Source organism: Lampetra planeri, chromosome 52 (genome assembly GCF_965212315.1).
Source record: "Lampetra planeri chromosome 52, kcLamPlan1.2.h2, whole genome shotgun sequence".
Taxonomy (NCBI): Eukaryota; Metazoa; Chordata; class Hyperoartia; order Petromyzontiformes; family Petromyzontidae; genus Lampetra; species Lampetra planeri.
Genome location: NC_136158.1, coordinates 7079528 through 7100760, shown reverse-complemented (window position 1 = coordinate 7100760; position 21233 = coordinate 7079528). Strand labels below are relative to the sequence as shown.

The following is a 21233-nucleotide window of genomic DNA, read 5'->3' as shown; positions in this document are numbered from 1 at the left end:
GACAGTAGGGGCCGAGGGAGGGGCACCAGCTCGTCACGCGGGTGGCGGGGCCCAACCAGCGGGCGCCACGTCATCGGCGGGGGCGGGTCGCAGTGGCTGCCTATCAGGGGTTGCCACGTCACCACCAGTGGACGCCGGCACCGACCAAGCTGGAACCAGCGCGTCACGGACGGCGCGACCTCCAGTAGGGGCCGCCATTGCTCATACTGTCCATGGGGACGGTACGAGTGCTGCGAGAGGATCGGAGACGGAGCCGACATTTCAACAACGCCTGCCCGCCCTGCAGGTGTTCGTAGCAAGCGGCGGCGATTGGGGTGGGTTCCAGCGCAGGTTCCTCGCCCACCAAGAAATGGCTGCGTGGACAGACAACGAGGCGCTGTGTGCTCTTCCGGCGATGCTGGATGGCGACGCCCTGGGCACCCTCACTGCTGCACCCAGGTCGGCACGCTCCACGCTTCAGTCGGCGCTGCAGCTGCTGGCCACGGTGTATGGGCCGCCTTCTGATTGTCGCCAGCTCTTCTACGAGCGACAGAAGGGCGACAAGGAATCACCACTTGCTTATCGCACGGCCCTGCTGTCATTGGCGAAGGAGGCCTTCCCGCGTATGGACGAAGAAGGGATCGATGCGATGGTGGCCGAGAAAATTTTGCTGCTGGCCGACGACTTGGACTTCGTCATCCTAGCACAGGATGATGCGGACATGTCGTCATTGCAGGCTGCAAGGCACATTCATGCCAATCTCATTTCCCAGCGGAGGAAGGCTAACAAAGCAGCTGCAAGACACACTTCCGACTCTGAGGGAGCCTTCGCCGTGGACCGTTCTGCGGGATGGCGATCTACCGAGCGACCGGCTCGGGACGTACCGAGCCACCGAGAGCAGCCCAAGTCTCCGGGAGCGCTCGTCACGTGCTACAATTGTGGCCTCCGGGGACACGTGGCGTCGGGATGCCGGGCTCCTCGACAGCAGGGAGCGAGACCTGGGGCTGCGGAAGGTCCTCTTCACAAGCCTTCGCTACATCCTCGGGCAAGTCATGGCACCCCACACGTTCGGCCTGCACGCACACCCACTTCCCTCTCACATGGTCCGACACACGAGTCTCGGGGTTTGGGTGCTGGTGCGTCGGGTCGCGGCTTGTCGGGGAGGGCGCTCCAACCGGGCCAATGGTCCGAGTTGGCTCACCGGGTTGTAGCTGCGTCGGCGGGGTCGTCCGTTGTCACGGGGCATATTGACGGGGTGGAGGTACGGGTACTGGTCGATACGAGAGCTTCGGCGACTATCATTTCGGATTTGATTTATAATATCCTGCCCGTTCAGAGTCGCCCATTGCTCTCTGTCGAAATACCGTTTTACGCTGCGAACGGGGGCTCGTTAGGTATTATCGGCCAAATTCGAGCGCAAATTTCTATCGGGGACATTAAACTATCTGGCCCGGTATTCGTCTCCTCCTCGCTGGCAATTCCGTGCCTGTTGGGGACAGACTTTTTGGCCAAATTGCCCATGAAAATTTTGATTGACCAGCAATGCATCGAGCTTCCATTGGGCCGACGTATAACGTTCCTGCCTTCCACCCCTGCCTTGCATACTGCCTGTGCAACGGTACAGGCGCTCGTGGCTCAAACGGTGCGCGTACCCCCGGGGGCACAGATGCTGGTGCCCCTGCGGTTGCGTCGACCATTCGCTAAAGGGGTCTCAGACGAGGGCATTATGCTGGGCCCGTCTAGGGCCGGGGTGAATGGCCCAGATTTGGTGACGGCCCAGACTATTGTTAAAGGGGATGCGGACCCGTTTATCGCGGTCCTAAATGTCGGAACACGGACGGCGGTGGTTTCGCAGGGAACCGTGTTCGCACATGCAGTCCCGGTACCTGCGGAGATGCCGATCATTGGCCAGGTGGCCACCGATTCTCAGTCGCGGCTGCCCTCAGACATTGACGAGGGTTGGCTCGAGGCGCTGTGTGCTGAGTCACCTGACCTGTCCGACTCACAACGTGCTAAATTGCGCACCCTTTTGCGGGAATTTTCCGACGTCTTTAGTAAACATAAATACGATATCGGATGTACCAATTTGCTGCGCCACCATATTGACACCGGTGACAACGCTCCTATCCGACAAAATCCTTTTCGGTTAAGTCCCGCCGAAAAGGATCATGTCAAATCGGCTGTAGATGACATGTTGACTTCTGACATCATTTCTCCCTCGACCAGCCCTTGGGGTGCACCCATAGTGTTGGTTAAAAAGCACGATGGGTCCCTAAGGTTCTGCGTTGATTTCCGGCGGTTAAATAAGATCTCGGTGGCCGATGCTTACCCGCTTCCTCCAATGGACGAATCGCTGGATGCCCTCGCGGGATCGCGATTCTTCTCCACTTTGGATTTACTCTCAGGATTTTGGCAACTTCCCTTGGACGACAAGTCTAAGCCCAAAACAGCTTTCAGAACGCCGCACGGCCTCTTCCAATTCAATCGGTTACCCATGGGGCTCCACTCCGCTCCCGCGACGTTCCAGCGCCTGATGGAATTGGTTCTCGCTGGCTTGCAATGGGAGGTGTGTTTGATTTACCTAGACGACGTTATCGTATTCAGTAAGACGTTCGAGGAACATCTTGATAGGCTTCGGGCCGTCTTTCTCAAAATGCGCGCAGCTAATTTGAAATTCAAGCCACAAAAGTGCCATTTGCTGCGCGAATCTGTAAAATATTTGGGTCACATCGTCGGCCGGTCAGGCATCTCAACCGATCCCGCCAAAACGCGTTGTGTCAGCTCCTGGCCAACTCCCACCTCGGTGGGGGAGGTTAGAAGCTTCATCGGATTTGCTTCATATTACCGCCGGTTTGTCGCGGAGTTCGCTTCCATCGCTAAGCCATTACATGCTTTAACGTCCAAAGGGGTCAAATTTCATTGGGGGCCGGAGGAGGAGGCCGCTTTTAACTCTCTTCGGGACGCCCTGGTGGGGGCCCCGCCATTAAGCTACCCCGATTTTTCTATGCCCCTCGTGCTCGACACGGACGCGAGCAATACCGGGATTGGAGGCGTGCTGTCACAAATTGTGGGTGGCGTGGAGCGCGTTGTGGCTTATGGTAGTAGAGTATTGTCTCCGGCCGAGCAGCGATACTGCGTCACCCGCCGCGAACTGTTGGCTATTGTTTTCTTTATCCAACAGTACCGGCCATATCTGTACGGCCGGCATTTCACCGTCCGTACAGATCATGCGGCGTTGCAGTATGCCCTGCGTATTCACCAGCCATCGGGGCAGTTGTCCCGATGGCTGGAGATCATTCAGGATTTCGATTTCGAAACAACTTACCGTAAGGGGATTCGCCACACCAATGCCGATGCCCTGTCACGCCTGCAGGTCGCTTCTGATTGCACCTGTTTCTTGGGCTCGGGGCGTTGCAAATCGGCAAACGACGGCCACAATCCGGTCCTAGCGGCCGCTGTTGAGGCCCCTTCGGACGTTGACCCTATTGCGGTGGGAGGGAAGGATTCCCTGTTGGGCTTGTCATGTGCGGAGTGGGGGCGCCTCCAAATGGAGGATGCTTCCCTCCTGGCGCTAGGGCGTCGCGCGGAAGGATCCGCTCAGGGAAAGTCGGGCGTTGACTCATGGGGGTTGTGCCAGGGCCTCCTCATGCATTGGGACGGTACGATCCGCCGCCACAGGCTGGTGGTGCCTTCCGCGTTGAGGGGTAGGGCTGTATGGGCCGCTCACGAGCGGCTCCTGCACCTGGGCACCCTCAAAACCCTTGCCATGCTCCAGCTTAATTTCTTTTGGCCGGGCATGGCAAGGGATGTGGACGATCTCTTGCAATCTTGTACCCAGTGTGCCCAACGCAAACCGCCGGCGAGGGGAGCCTGCCCACCACTCCAGTCTATTTCGGTCACCCGGGTTAATGAGCTTGTCGCCCTCGATATTTTGGGGCCGTTTCCCTCCACGCCGAGGGGTAATAAGTACCTGCTGGTTGGCGTCGAGTATTTCACGCGATGGCCTATGGCTTGGCCCCTCGCCAACCAGTCAGCAGCGGCCGTTGCAGAGGCTTTTGTTCACGGATATGTCCTTGACAAGGGCGCTCCGGAACGGTTGTTAACCGATCAGGGAAAGAATTTCACTAGTGCCCTTTTACACGAGGTGTGTGAGCTTCTGGGTACGAAGAAAATTCGTACTTCGCCTTACCACCCACAAACGGATGGGATGGTAGAACGCCTGCATAGGACTCTTACGTCCATGCTATCCCACCAGGTATCTGAGTCCCAAACCGACTGGGACCTTCAGATTCCTGGAGTCCGAGCAGCATACAGAATGGCTCCTCACGCGGCGACCGGATTCTCGCCGTTTTTTTTAATGTATGGCCGCGAAGTTGACCCGCCTGTCGCGACTCAGCTGACATGTACCGCGCCGCACGCTAAATCTAAGTTGGCGGACCATGTTAAGTTTAACGTCCTCCGGTTGGCTGAGGCACGGGAGGCGGCCATGCAAAACTCTGCCTCGCGCCAGAAGCAAAACGAAAAGTTGCGATCGCGCCGGTCACACACGCACGAATGGCACCCGGGTGACAGAGCGTGGCTGCACTGCCCCCAGGTGCCATTGGCCACCTCGTCGAAGTTGTTGAGGCCATGGAGGGGCCCCGTGGAAATTGTGCAGGTTATGCGGCCGCAATGTGTTCGCATTAAATGGGGGAAACGTCGGTGGTTTGTCCACCCTTCACGGTTGAAGCCGTTCTTTGCTCCACATGCTTCCTCTCATGACTATGGCCGAACATGTGGGGGGTCCACTGACTCCGGGAGGGCGGGGTCGCCGTCTGCCTCTGATCCGCTGCTAACTGTTCCGTCTTCAGGGGTCCGAGGACTGATGCCCTCTCTGCCGCCAGCCTCCTCAACGGAGGTCGACGCTGGCTCGTCCAGGATGCCGGTGCGCCGCGCACCTGTACATTCACCACCTGCCGCCGACCCTACCAGGTCGGGCCCTTGTGACGGGCCCGCTGCACGGACACGCGCCAAGACGCGCCGGTTATTGTAAAGTGCTTTCCACGCGCGTTCCGCTGCTGGTGGGCTCACTCACCTGCGTTTTTTTTCCTGTTGGGTGCATGGGGATGGGGAACCACGTTCGGTATATATGTTGCATTTTGGGGAAGTGGGTACGTATAGGGGACCGTCGGTTGTTGTTGTTGTTGTTGTGTTGTTGTTGTTACACTTGTTCTTGTTATTGTTACGGTTACGAGGCACACGCGTGTTGACGGGGGTTAATCCTTATTCTTGGGGGTTGAGGAATTGTTGCAGCCGGGACGGCTGCGAGCTGTACAGGGGGGGGTGATGTAGGGGTTATTACGGGAGAAACGGCGGACGAGAAACACAGGGGTGTGTGCACTCACACACACGGGTGGTCGCACCGACGTCCGCATCCGTGATCCCCCACGCCCCCAGCCCTCTGAGGGGATCCCTATAAAAGGCGGGGAGCCAGAAAGCTCGGGGCAGTACGACACGAAGCTGACCAGTGAAGATTGAAGACTCGGAGATTAGGCCCTGGGACTCCCCTGTCTCGCTGCCCTTGTCAGGGCCGAGCTGGGTAAGCCAGCGGCGCGGCCCAAGAGCTCCCGGACCTCTGCCCTTGTCAGGGCAAGGCCGGCTTAGCTGGTGCCGAGATCTGTGCTTGCCAGGGCCAGATCAGTCAGCCTCCCGTAGCCCAGTAGAGGAGGACTGGGGAACAGGACAGAGGGCATAGTACTAGGGTGGGTTTCCCATAGTACGGGTGAAGGGGCCGTTACCCCTTCAACTATTGTGCCTGTCACTGAGTTAATAAACAGAGTGTGCCTCAACTCCGACCTCGTCTCCTCGAACTTACTACATCTGTACATGTGTCTTATATGGGGAGCGGCGGTGGAGCGGTGGCGCGCTGCGCTATGAACCTGGTGACCAGAGTTCGATTCCCGCTCACGGCCAACACCATTGACGATTATCTGAGCCGGTCATGGGCCTCCCCTAGGTCGACTCAGCCTCAAATGAGTACCTGGTGTGGTGTGCAAACATCGCCACTGGGGAGACAAAGGCGGCCGGGTGTGGTGCTGGCCACCGACCCCCTCGTGTGCCGTGCCGGCCTGCATAGGTGCTTGCTAACAGCACTTGCCCCAACAGCCTGTTAAGGCTAAATATGTGTAGTGATATGGAATTGGTCACTACGAAGCATAGTGCTGGTTGATGGCACAGAAGGGGACCTGCAGTTGCAGCAGCCTGTCTGACAGTAGGTCACGTAATAAACCAGAGAGAGCGATGTAGGGGAAAGGTCACAGAAGGGGCCCATCGGGGAGCCCCGGGAACCCACCAGTAGGTTCTAGAAGGGAGGTGTTGCGGGGGCGGAGCGAGGCCACGCCGGGATGATAAAAGGGGACCCCGAGCGAAGGCTCGGGGCTGTTGCCTGGAGTGAGGTCCCCTCGTCGTGCTGCTGGAGTCTTCGCCGCCATCTTCATCTGCTCGGTGCCGTCAGTCAGGCACCCTGCCAGCTGTCCTGACTGGGGGCTGTAGTTACTCTGTGTGGACCGTGAATAAATAGAGTGCCTCCTACTCTTAGTGTCTCTGTGTCAGTCACTACAAATGTGTAGTGACTTTGTTGGTGTCACTATGGTGCTTAGCGCCAGCTACTGTCGCAGGAGTGGAAACGCACGTCGGGAGTCCTCTCTGCCACCAGACCAGAGGTTGATATAGAAGCTGGCCATCGGGGGCATGGTTTTAGTGAGGGTTTAAGGAGAGCAAGTGAGGATGTGATACTCCGTCTGAACCAGAGTGGGCAGATGACCTAGACACGGTAGCAAGGGGGCCGAAGGGGGCTCGAGGGATACGTGACGTGGAGCCGAGAGCCTTGTAGCAAGATCCAGAAGGGGGCGTAGCCGAGGGCGGAGCGAGGCCACGCTCGGAGAGGATAAAGGGGAAGCCCTGAGAGCGATCGGGGCTCGTCTGTGGAATCAACCCTGGCTGCTACGTCTCTTCGGTCTTCGCTCAGCATTGTGGGTGAGGCAGCATGTAAGCTGGCTGACCCGTTCGTGTAGTTAACCCGCTGCTCACATAGTTAACCGTGCAGCTATCACCTAGCAGTAGAACCAGTGTACATTTGGGAGTTGTAATAAACGTTGCCTCCAAGTTCAAGTGTGTGTCTCCATGATCAGCACTACACGTAACCATACATGTGTGTGTGGATATAAGTGTGTTTCTGTGGGTGTGTACGTGTGTCCGACAACACAACCCCCGACATCCTCGGGGGTGCCGAACGGTAACGCTGTGATGAGCAGTGCCATGGGGGGAAGGCCAAGTCAATTGGCCATTCCCCTCATGGCGTTTGTAGCCACCACAGCGGCCAAAGGGGGCTCTGCATGGGTGCGAGGGGCTGGTGACCCCTCCACCTTCAACCTAACTACCACTAAACTACATGGAAAAAATCTAACTAAGCAAGTACCTGAGGCCCCGGTGGGACGGGCGTCTATGACATCTCCTGGCCAAATCCCACTTGGCGGAGCGAGGAGACTGAATCTTACCCTCGAGGTTCCTCCAGAAACAGAAAAAAGCCATTGTGAGTGGCCACGTGGAATGTTCGAATGCTCACTGCGGAGGAGAGGCTGCCACTCCTCTGTCGGGAGCTGGACCTGTACTGCTTGGATCTCTGCAGTTTTCAGGAGGTCCGGTGGACCGGCTCTGGCTCCTGCCACCATGAGGGGTGGACAGTCCTCTACTCGGGGCAAGAGACTGCCAAACAACAGGGAGTGTCTCTTCTGAACAAAAGAATGAAGGAGGCGTGGGAGCGTGGCGGTGAGGTGTGGGAAGCTGTAAGCCCCAGGCTACTTTGGGCTCACCTTCCCATCAACCGGAGGCAAGGAGTGGTGGTTTCTTATGCCCCCACCGAAGATGAACATCAGTGGAGGGATGCAGTCAAGGCCGATGAGCCAGATGCCTTCTATGACCTCCTGTCACAGGTGCTTTCTAAAGTAGCCCCTCGGGATAAAGTCATCCTGTTGGGTGACTTTAATGCCCGAGTTGGTCATGATGCTGGCACCTGGTCTGGAGTGATTGGAAGGCATGGGCCAGATCAGCTCAATAATAACGGCAGGAGGCTGCTAGATTTTTGTGCAGCCCATGGGCTTGTAATTACCAACACGCTGTTCCGGCATCGACACATCCACACAACATCATGGATGCACGCCGGATCCAAGCAAGAAAATCTGCCACACTATATAGTGATGGCAGAGCGGATGCGGGCCCATGTCCTTGACACCAGGACCTACCGCAGCTTTCACTCTGAGGTTCGGAGATCCGTGCAGCGTTGCAAGGATGTGCGATCGTCACGATTTGCTGAGGAGATGGAGTCTGCCTCAGTACCCCGCGATTCCAAATCACTCTTGAACTCCATCGAAAAAGTAACTTGCAGCACCACACCTATCACCATCATTATAGGAAAGAACGGTGATCCAATCTCCAACCCCCAGGAACAGGTTTGCAAATTTGCTGAGCATTTCTCTGATGTCTTGGGGAAGGTTAAATCCCTCAACCTGGAAAACGTCATGGGACAATGTGGGGATGACCCTGCTGAGGCCTCAAATATTGGAAGTAGTCACCCCCTGCGAGTGGCTGGCTGAGGTGCCATCTGTTGAGGAAGTACAGAAGGCAATCTGGAGTCTTAGACCAGGAAAAGCGTGGGGCAGAGATGACCGCTCAAGCAAAATGCTGAGGGAGGGTGGCGTTTGTGCACAGACTGCCCAAAATGACACCGTAATAACAGTCTTGACCATTGGGTGGGTTCCACAAGATTGGAAGGATGCCCTGGTGATCCCCCCTCTTTAAGAAGGGGGACCACACAGACTGTCACAACTACAGTGGCATCTCCCTCCTCATTGTGTCGGGAAAGGTCCTAGCAAGGATTATTCAACATCGCCTTGCCAGGCACGCTAAGTAGAGGCTTGACGAGACCCAATGCGGTTTCAGGCCAAGGCAGAGCTGCACAGATGCCATATTTTCTGTCCGTCTGCTACAGCAGAGGTGCAGCGAATTCCAACAGGACCTATATCTCTGCTTTATTGACCTGGTCAAGGCCTATGATACAATCAGTAGGCCTGGGCTCTGGGATTGTTCTTCGTGCTTTCTAAGTCCCCGACTCTCCGCTCACAATCATTAAGGACTTTCATGATGGTGGGCAGGCCCCTGGAAAAACTACGTGGACCACCAGGGCATCCTTCCCATCGACGCAGGGCAGGCAGCCCAATCGCGTCACCAGCTGGAAAGACAAAGGTAACTTGCAACAACGGGATCGTGGTCGCAACGCCTTGTCCGCGACCCCGCGGCGCCGTGTCTGCGACCCCGCGGCGCAGTCTCTGCAACCAGCCGCTTAAAAGCGTAAAAAAAAACTATTGAAATGTTTTATTTTACCGTTATGGAAAGAGTGGAGAAGTTTTCGTATTTGGGGCAGTGCGCTTATGACCAGCTCTAGTTTGGCAGTTGAGGTCTCACTCCGAATCGAGTCGAGCGGCATTATTGTAACGCTGATGTCGAAGTTTCCTGACCCTGTCGCTCCATACAAAAGCTGTCTTCTCACCCACGGTCATGCCTTCCCTTTTCTATGCTTGCAAAACGTGAGGCCCTCTAAAGGAACGATCGAAGTATTGTTTATTTTACCACGTAAGGCCCCACTGAGCTGGGCAGCTCTTTGTTCAGAAGCGACTTGGCCATCGCAAAGAGATAGCCCTAAACAAAGTGAGCCTTATAGTGGCCAATTGCTCTAAGCACATGGTAATGTTGATTATAATTGTGGAGGGAAAAAGCGGAGGACCCGGAGAAAAATCCACACGACCACAACTCCAAATATACAGCAGGGGTCAGGGTCGCGATCAAACCCACGACCTCTTGTGTATCGGTTGAGGTAGTTAACATATCCCAGCCACTGTGTCACCAAAACGATGGCATTCACAGTTCCCCAGATCGTCCCCACATCCTCACGTGTCATTGTCGCTTGGCATCCATTCGTCGCTGTCCGACATCGACTCTTGATCGTCATCCTCGTCGTGGAGGATGATCGCTGCCTTCCTGTTTGGCCGCAGTCGCTCCATCAACGCCACCAGCAACGTCTGCTCAGGGAGACGCTTACAACACACGACAAACCACAATCATCATCACCACCACCATCCTCATTATCATCATCACCATCATCACTGCCAACATCCTCATGATCATAATTACCATCACCACCATTATTATGATTATCATCATCAGTGCTGGTAACACACGTGCCTCATAGAAAAAAGATCCTGGGTTCAACTCCAGACTTGGGTGCCTCTCTCTGGCGAGATGTTAACTACCTCGCCTGGTATACAGGAGGTGGTGGGCTCGATCCCGACTCTGATGATGCCTACTGTATATTTGGAGTCTGTGTCTGTCTCTCTCTCCCCGTGGTTGCGTGGTTTTTTTCTCCGGGTCCTTCAGTTATTCCCTCCACATTTAGAATCAACATCACGCGTTGAGAATATTTTGGTCGCTATAAATGTCCACGCGATGATGTTGATAGCCACTTCATTGAGCTATAACTTGTGATGGCCAGGTCACTTCTGAAAGAAGTGCTACACAGCTCAGCGAGGCCTGACACCTGACAAATAGAACAAAGTTTAGCACAATAACCCCACCAATAATAGATATCCATTGTAATGTATTCGAATACATACTCTTTGGTTCTTTCGGTAAAGTCACGTAGGTATAAAATAAAATAAATCACGACGTTTCGGGCGCAACACAAGCGTCCGTCATCAGATGGGAAAGCATGGCCTGCTGCTGAGGCAGCTGAGGCAGCAGACCGAAACGTCGTGATTTATTGTATTTTCTACCTACGTGACTTTACCGAAAGAACCAAAGAGTTTGGATTCCTGCAGTCACGAAAGCTTCAAATCAGGATTATTCGAATACATTCACCCCCACCATCCGGGTCTTGGCAACTGATTGGCTCACAATTGACGACATCACATTGACCACCCACCCCCCCCCCGTCTGTTTAAGACCGAAACAGGAGGAGGATTTCTCTGCAACTCCTGGCTGTGGCCTGATGATGCTACTGCTCGTTGTTATTGTTTTAATTACTGGCGAAAAGTCACGGTACTCGAATTGTAAATGTTGCTGTGGGCTTACTCTCCAACACACAACCGGTTTAGTGCTGAAATTTTAACGAATTGCCACCTTTTGTTTGACATGACAAACCCTTTCTGATTGGCTGTGTGGGGTTTAAAGGCACATCCATATTAACGCAATTTAACCGAACACAAAAAAAACACCTCTATAATGGAAAAAAATGGTTAAGTTGGTATGTTTTCCCCTTGTTCTACGTGGGCTTTCTCCAGGTGCTCCCCTAGCTAAAATAAAAGCCACAACTCTCTAACAGCCATTGGCCAAACCACATCCCTAATGCTCAAAAGTTCCCTCCAAAACCCCACAATTGGGGTCACGCAGCCACAGTAGAAGCAGAGACGTCGCCCACCCCCCAGCACCAGCACCACCACCACCACCCCCCAGCACCACCACCACCACCACCTCCCAGCACCACCACCACCACCACCACCCCCCAGCACCACCACCACCCAGCACACCACCACCCAGCACACCACCACCCCCCAGCACCACCACCACCAGACCCCCCAGCACCACCACCACCACCCAGCACCACCACCACCACCCAGCACCACCACCACCCCCCAGCACCACCACCACCACCACCACCCCCCAGCACCACCACCACCACCCCCCAGCACCAACACCACCACCACCCCCCAGCACCACCACCACCCCCCAGCACCACCACCACCACCACCCCCCAGCACCACCACTACCACCCCCAGCACCACCACCACCACCACCCAGCACCACCATCACCCCCCAGCACCACCACCACCACCCCCCAGCACCACCACCCCCAGCACCACCACCACCACCCCCCAGCACCACCACCACCACCACCACCCCCCCCCAGCACCACCACCACCACCCCCCAGCACCACCACCACCACCCCCCAGTACCACCACCACCACCCCCCAGCACCACCACCACCACCCAGCACCACCACCACCAACCAGCACCACCACCACCACCCAGCACCACCACCACCCAGCACCACCACCACCACCACCCCCCAGCACCACCACCACCAGCACCCAGCACCACCACCACCACCCCCCAGCACCACCACCACCACCCCCCAGCACCACCACCCCCCAGTACCACCACCCCCCAGCACCACCACCACCACCCCCCAGCACCACCACCACCACCACCACCCCCCCCCAGCACCACCACCACCACCACCACCACCCCCCAGCACCACCACCACCACCCCCCAGCACCAACACCACCACCACCCCCCAGCACCACCACCACCCCCCAGCACCACCACCACCACCACCCCCCAGCACCACCACTACCACCCCCAGCATCACCATCACCACCACCACCCAGCACCACCATCACCCCCCAGCACCACCACCACCACCACCACCACCCCCCAGCACCACCACCACCACCCCCAGCACCACCACCACCACCCCCCAGCACCACCACCACCACCCCCCAGCACCACCACCACCACCCCCCAGCACCACCACCACCACCCCCCAGCACCACCACCACCACCCCCCAGCACCACCACCACCACCCCCCAGCACCACCACCACCACCCACCACCACCACCCCCCAGCACCACCACCACCACCACCCAGCACCACCACCACCACCCCCCAGCACCACCACCACCACCCCCCAGTACCACCACCCCCCAGCACCACCACCACCACCACCCCCCAGCACCACCACCACCACCCCCCAGCACCACCACCACCACCCAGCACCACCCCCCAGCACAACCACCACCACCACCCCCCAGCACCACCACCACCACCCCCCAGCACCACCACCACCACCCCCCCAGCACCACCACCACCCAGCACCACCACCACCACCCCCCAGCACCACCACCACAACCACCACCACCACCACCCCCCAGCACCACCACCACCACCACCACCCAGCACCATCACCACCACCCCCCAGCACCACCACCACCACCACCCAGCACCACCACCACCACCCAGCACCACCACCACCCAGCACCACCACCACCCAGCACCACCACCACCACCCAGCACCACCACCCCCCAGCACCACCATAACCACCACCCCCCAGCACCACCACCACCACCCCCCAGCACCACCACCACCCCCCAGCACCACCAACCCCCAGCACCACCACCACCACCACCACCCAGCACCACCACCACCACCCAGCACCACCACCCAGCACCACCACCACCCCCCAGCACCACCACCACCCCCCAGCACCACCACCACCACCACCCCCCCAGCACCACCACCACCCCCCAGCACCACCACGACCACCCAGCACCACCACCACCACCACCCAGCACCCAGCACCACCACCACCACCCCCCAGCACCACCACCCCCCAGCACCACCACCACCATCCCCCAGCACCACCACCACAACCACCACCCAGCACCACCACCACCACCCCCCAGCACCACCACCACCACCCCCCAGCACCACCACCACCCCTACCCAGCACCACCACCACCACCCCTACCCAGCACCACCACCACCACCCCCCAGCACCACCACCACCACCCCCCAGCACCACCACCACCACCCCCCAGCACCACCACCACCACCCCCCAGCACCACCACCCAGCACCACCACCCCCCAGCACCACCACCACCACCCCCCAGCACCACCACCCCCCAGCACCACCACCCCCCAGCACCACCACCACCACCACCCCCCAGCACCACCACCACCACCACCCCCCCAGCACCACCACCACCACCCCCCAGCACCACCACCACCACCACCCCCCAGCACCACCACCACAACCACCACCCAGCACCACCACCACCCCCCAGCACCACCACCACCACCTCCCAGCGCCACCACCACCCCCCAGCACCACCACCCCCCAGCACCACCACCACCACCACCCCCCAGCACCACCACCACCACCACCACCCCCCAGCACCACCACCACCACCACCCCCCAGCACCACCACCACCACCACCCCCCAGCACCACCACCCAGCACCACCACCACCACCCAGCACCACCACCACCACCCAGCACCACCACCCCCCAGCACCACCACCACCACCACCACCACCACCACCACCCAGCACCACCACCACCCCCCAGCACCACCACCACAACCACCACCCAGCACCACCACCACCCCCCAGCACCACCACCACCACCTCCCAGCGCCACCACCACCCCCCAGCACCACCACCACCACTATCCCCAGTACCACCACCACCGCCCCCCAGCACCACCACCACCACCCCCCAGCACCACCACCACCACCCCCCAGCACCACCACCACCCCCCAGCACCACCACCACAACCACCACCCAGCACCACCACCACCCCCCAGCACCACCACCACCTCCCAGCACCACCACCCCCCCAGCACCACCACCACCACTATCCCCAGTACCACCACCACCACCCCCCAGCACCACCACCACCACCCCCCAGCACCACCACCACCACTATCCCCAGTACCACCACCACCACCCCCCAGCACCACCACCACCACCCCCAGCACCACCACCACCCCCCAGCACCACCACCACCTCCCAGCACCACCACCCCCCAGCACCACCACCACCACTATCCCCAGTACCACCACCACCACCCCCCAGCACCACCACCACCACCCCCCAGCACCACCACCACAACCACCACCCAGCACCACCACCACCCCCCAGCACCACCACCACCTCCCAGCACCACCACCCCCCAGCACCACCACCACCACTATCCCCAGTACCACCACCACCACCCCCCAGCACCACCACCACCACCCCCCAGCACCACCACCGCCAGCACCACCACCACCACCATCCCCCAGCACCACCACCACCCCCCAGCACCACCCCCCCCCCCAGCACCACCACCACCAGCACCACCACCACCCCCCAGCACCACCACCGCCAGCACCACCACCATCCCCCAGCACCACCACCACCCCCCAGCAGCACCCCCCCCCCCAGCACCACCACCACCACCGCGAGGCCATCATTGCATTCTCAGCAACCACGTGTACACAGCAGCACACAGCAGCCACGTGTACACAGCAGTACACAGTAGCTACGTATACACAGCAGTACACAGCAGCCACGTGTACACAGCAGCACACAGCAGCCACGTATACACAGCAGTACACAGCAGTACACAGTAGCTACGTGCACACAGCAGCACACAGCAGTACACATCTGCATACAGCAGCACATAGTAGCACACAGCAGTACACACACAGCAGTAGTCACGTATACACAGCAGTACACAGCAGTACACAGTAACACACGGCAGTACACACGGCAGTACACAGTAACACATAGCAGTACACATACGGCAGTACACAGTAACACACACGGCAGTACACACACAGCAGTAGCCACGTGTACACATCAGTACACGGCAGTACACACGCAGCAGTACACAGTAACACGCAGCAGTACACAGCAACACGCAGCAGTACACAGCAACACGCAGCAGTACACAGCAACACGCAGCAGTACACAGTAACACGCAGCAGTACACAGCAACACGCAGCAGTACACAGCAACACGCAGCAGTACACAGCAACACGCAGCAGTACACAGCAACACGCAGCAGTACACAGCAACACGCAGCAGTACACAGCAACACGCAGCAGTACACAGCAACACGCAGCAGTACACAGCAACACGCAGCAGTACACAGCAACACGCAGCAGTAGTCACGCAGGAGACATTCACTGCTGGGCGATCTTCCTGCCGATGGACACCGCAGGGAAGTGAACCTAGGGAGGCCTTCATCCAGCAGTGGATAAACCATAGCCGATGATGGATGATGATGATCACAACAATAACAACAATAACAACAATAACAACAATAACATCGGCAACAGTAAACCTTGACGCGGGTTCTAGGAGGCGTTGCGGCCTAGAGGCTCGGCCGGGGCGAGGCGCGTCCCGGCCCCGCAGAGGAAGGTCCCCGTCACCCTCTCCCCCCACCCCCCACTAGGGTCCCCTCTCCCCCCCCCCTCGGGGTCCCCTCTCCCCCCCCCCTCGGGGTCCCCCTCTCCCCCCCCCCCTCGGGGTCTCCTCTCCCCCCCCCCCCTCGGGGTCCCCTCTCCCCCCCCTCGGGGTCCCCTCTCCCCCCCCCCCCTCGGGGTCCCCTCTCCCCCCCCCCCTCGGGGTCCCCTCTCCCCCCCCCCCTCGGGGTCCCCTCTCCCCCCCCCCCTCGGGGTCCCCTCTCCCCCCCCCCCCCCTCGGGGTCCCCCTCTCCCCCCCCCCTCGGGGTCCCCTCTCCCCCCCCCCCTCGGGGTCCCCTCTCCCCCCCCCCTCGGGTCCCCTCTCCCCCCCCCCCTCGGGGTCCCCTCTCCCCCCCCCCCTCGGGGTCCCTCTCCCCCCCCCCCTCGGGGTCCCCTCTCCCCCCCCCCCCTCGGGGTCCCCTCTCCCCCCCCCCCTCGGGGTCCCCTCTCCCCCCCCCCCTCGGGGTCCCCTCTCCCCCCCCCCTCGGGGTCCCCTCTCCCCCCCCCCCTCGGGGTCCCCTCTCCCCCCCCCCCCTCGGGGTCCCCTCTCCCCCCCCCCCTCGGGGTCCCCCTCTCCCCCCTCGTCCCCCCCCCCCCCCTCGGGGTCCCCTCTCCCCCCCCCCCTCGGGTCCCCTCTCCCCCCCCCCCTCGGGGTCCCCTCTCCACCTGCACCCCGCGAGGAGTCCAGTCGCCGCGTCTCGAGCTCCGTTCAAATCCCCACGCTGACAATCCCCTAGCGCGGATAAGCGCAGGGCAATTGCAATTCCCAACGTTGATGGAGCGCACTGGCTGTTCGCCCGCCTACCCGCCCACTCGCCCACGCACCCGCCCACCGATTCACGCACTCACCCACCCACCCACTCACTCTCCCACCCACTCACTCACTTAACCACTCACCCACCGACCTATTCATTCACTCACCGACTCACCCACTCGCCCACCCACCCACTCATCCACACACCCACCCATTCACTCACTTACCCACTCATTCATCCATCCACTCGCCCACACACCCACCTATTCACTCACTCACCCACTCACTCACTCACTTAACCACTCACCCACCGACCTATTCATTCACTCACCGACTCACCCACTCGCCCACCCACTCATCCACGCACCCACCCACTCACTCACGTATCCACTCATCCACCCACTCACCCACCCACTCGCCCACGCACCCACCCACTCACTCACTTACCCACTCATCCACCCACTCACTCACCCAATCACCCACCCACTCACTTAACCGCTCACTCACCGAACTATTCATTTACCCACCGAACACCCACTCACCCACCCACTCACTCACCCACTCACTTACCCACTCACTCACTTAACCACTCATCCACCGACCTATTAATTCACTCACCGACTCACCCACTCGCCCGCCCACCCACCCACTCATTCACGCACCCACCCACTCGCCCACCCACTCATCCACCCACTCGTCCACTCGCCCACCCACTCGCCCACGCACGCACCCACCTATTCACTCACCCACCGACCACCCACTCACTCACTCACTTACCCACTCATCCACCCACTCACCCACCCACTCACTCACTTACCCACTCATCCACCCACTCACCCACCCACTCACGCATCCACCTATTCACTCACCCACCGACCACTCACTCACCCACTCACCCACTCATCCATCCACTTATTCACTGACCCACCCACCCACTAACTCACCCACTCACTCACTTACCCACTCACCCAGCCACCTACCCATTCACTCACTCACCCACTCACTTAACCACTCACCCACCAACCTATTCATTCACTCACCGACTCACCCACTCGTCCACCCACCTACTCATCCACGCACCTGCCCACCCACTCACCCACCCACTCACTTACCCACTCATCCACCCACTCACTCACCCACCCACTTACCCACTCACTCACCTACTCACCCACCCACTCACCCACTCATTCACGCACCCACCCACTCACCCACTCATCCACCCACTCGTCCACTCGCCCACGCACCCACCTATTCACTCACCCACCCACCGACCACCCACTCACCCACCCACTCACTCACCCACCCACTCACCCACCAACTCACTCACCCACCCACTCGCCCACGCACGCCCCTATTCGCTCACCCACCGACCACTCACTCACCTACTCAATCACTTACCCACTCATCCATCCACTTATTCACTGACCCACTCACTCACCCACCCACTCACCCAGCCACCTACCAATTAACTCACTCACCCACTCACTTAACTACTCACCCACCGACCTATTCATTCACTCACCGACTCACCCACTCGCCCGCCCACCCACCCACTCATTCACGCACCCACCCACTCGCCCACCCACTCATCCACCCACTCGTCCACTCGCCCACCCACTCGCCCACGCACGCACCCACCTATTCACTCACCCACCGACCACCCACTCACTCACTCACCCACTCACTCACTCACTTACCCACTCACTCACCCACTCGCCCACACACCCACCCACTCACGCATCCACCTATTCACTCACCCACCGACCACTCACTCACCCACTCATCCATCCACTTATTCACTGACCCACCCACCCACTAACTCACTCACTTACCCACTCACCCAGCCACCTACCCATTCACTCACTCACCCACTCACTTAACCACTCACCCACCGACCTATTCATTCATTCATCGACTCACCCACTCGTCCACCCACCTACTCATCCACGCACCTGCCCACCCACTCACCCACCCACTCACTCACTTACCCACTCATCCACCCACTCACTCACCCACCCACTTACCCACTCACTCACCTACTCACCCACCCACTCACTCACTCACCCACTCATTCACGCACCCACCCACTCACCCACTCATCCACCCACTCGTCCACTCGCCCACGCACCCACCTATTCACTCACCCACCGACCACCCACTCACCCACCCACTCACTCACCCACCCACCCACTCACCCACCAACTCACCCACTCGCCCACGCACCCACCCACGCACGCCCCTATTCGCTCACCCACCGACCACTCACTCACCTACTCACTCACTTACCCACTCATCCATCCACTTATTCACTGACCCACTCACTCACCCACCCACTCACCCAGCCACCTACCCATTAACTCACTCACCCACTCACTTAACTACTCACCCACCGACCTATTCATTCACTCACCGACTCACCCACTCGTCCACCCACCTACTCATCCACGCACCTGCCCACCCACTCACCCACCCACTCACTCACTTACCCACTCACTCACCCACCCACTTACCCACTCACTCAGCTACTCACCCACCCACTCACCCACCCACTCACTCATTCACCCACTCATTCACGCACCCACCCACTCACTCACCAACTCATCCACCCACTCGTCCACTCGCCCACGCACCCACCTATTCACTCACCCACCGACCACCCACTCACTCACCCCCTCACTCACTTACCCACTCATCTACCAACTCACTCACCCACCCACCCACTCGCCCACGCACCCACCCACTCGCCCACGCACGTACCTATTCGCTCACCCACCGACCACTCACTCACCTACTCACTCACTTACCCACTTATCCATCCACTTATTCACTGACCCACTCACTCACTCACCCACTCACTCACTTACCCACTCACCCAGCCACCTACCCATTCACTCACTCACCCACCCACTTAGCCACTCACCCACCAACCTATTCATTCACTCACCGACTCAGCCACTCGTCCACCCACCTACTCATCCACGCACCTGCCCACCCACTCACCCACCCACTCACCCACTCACTCACCCACCCACCCACTTACCCACTCACTCACCTACTCACCTACTCACCCACTCACTCACCCACCCACTCACTTAACCACTCACCCACCCACCTATTCACTCAATCACCGACCCACCCACTGGCCCACCCACCCACTCAACCACCCACCCGCCCATTCACTCACCTACCCACTCATACACTCACCCACCCACTCACTCACCGACCCACTCATCCACCCACCCACTCACCAACCCACCCACCCACTCCGGCAGGCGAGGCTGTGTTGGCTGGGTCATGTAGCCCACATGCCTAGCCACCTTATGCCCAAGCAGCTTCTGTTTGGCCGCATCGAGGGAACTAAATTGGCATGATGTGGGCTACAGAAGAGATGGACTGATTCCGTACAGGCGGATGTGGAATTGAGTGGACTTGCCGATGATCGGTACCAGCAGTGGTGTCAAGATCGGACTCTATGGAGGAGGAGGCTCGTGAATGACGCTGCTGGGCAGTTGCGAGGCGGTCGCCCTCCAGCAGCAACAACGGAGGGCCAAGAGGACCGACACTCACAACAACGAGCGGAGGACCGTGCGGATAAAACACAGGAGAGTTGGCACAGTATGGGTACAGCTTGTGCATCTTGCCAGTCGCCTCAGTCGGTCAACGCCATAGCATTTTCTGGGTCTGTCCCGTGACCTCCTACCAGCAGCAAGCCTTCGACGCTTCACGTGGTCTCAAAGTACACCTAGCCTGACACAAGGGTCGTGGTGACGTCACCGCCACTTCGTCAACCCTGATGCTCTATAAACATCGCCACTCGGGAGACAAAGACGGCCGGGTGTGCGTGATGTTGCCCCTCCCCCCTCCTTGTGTGCGTGCCAGCTTGAATCACAACTGCTACTCACTATACTAACAGCACTGTCTTTCTGCTCACAATCATTAAGGGCCTTCATGATTCTGGGGCAGGCCCGGGCAAAGTTGCGTGGCCGGGTGTTGGAGCCATTCCCTGTTCACTTCAGGGTACGACAAGAATGTCCTCTGGCCTCTAAACTGTTGAGCATCGTCTTTGACCACCTCGTTCGAAAAGCTTTCCATTCTCATACTCTTTGGTTCTTTCGGTAAAGTCACGTAGGTAGAAAAAATAATAGATCACGACGTTTTGATCGCAACACAAGCAACTATCAGGTGTGAAACAAACACAGCAGGAGGACTGCTGACGCAGCTTTCCATTGAAGTATACCGGTTGAATTCCAATCTGGTACAGATGTAGTGGGTTCTACGGAGGCACACACTTGAACTTGGAGGCAACACGTTTATTCTCAAACCCCAACAGGGTAACTACATAAACGTAACAACGGGTTCTCTATATAGGTGATAACTACACGGTTAACTAGACCAC

The 21233-nt window shown here is 59.0% G+C and overlaps 1 protein-coding gene across 4 annotated transcripts in view; it reads right to left on the bottom strand.

The window, feature by feature from the left end:
• SRBD1 (S1 RNA binding domain 1) overlaps positions 1-16865 on the bottom strand; it is a 49630-nt gene extending 32765 nt beyond the window's left edge. For 3 of the 4 annotated variants that reach the window (XM_078617024.1, XM_078617027.1, XM_078617026.1), the window contains exons 1-2: positions 15963-16050; positions 9964-10106 (exon numbers count right to left, since the gene is read on the bottom strand). In XM_078617024.1, the coding sequence (XP_078473150.1) occupies positions 9964-10073 (110 nt within the window). In that variant the 5' untranslated portion in view covers positions 10074-10106; positions 15963-16050. Of the gene's footprint in view, positions 1-9963; positions 10107-15962; positions 16051-16749 lie in introns of those variants that run through there. The other variant, XM_078617025.1, reaches the window with a different exon arrangement.
• Between the last annotated feature and the right edge of the window lie 4368 nt (positions 16866-21233).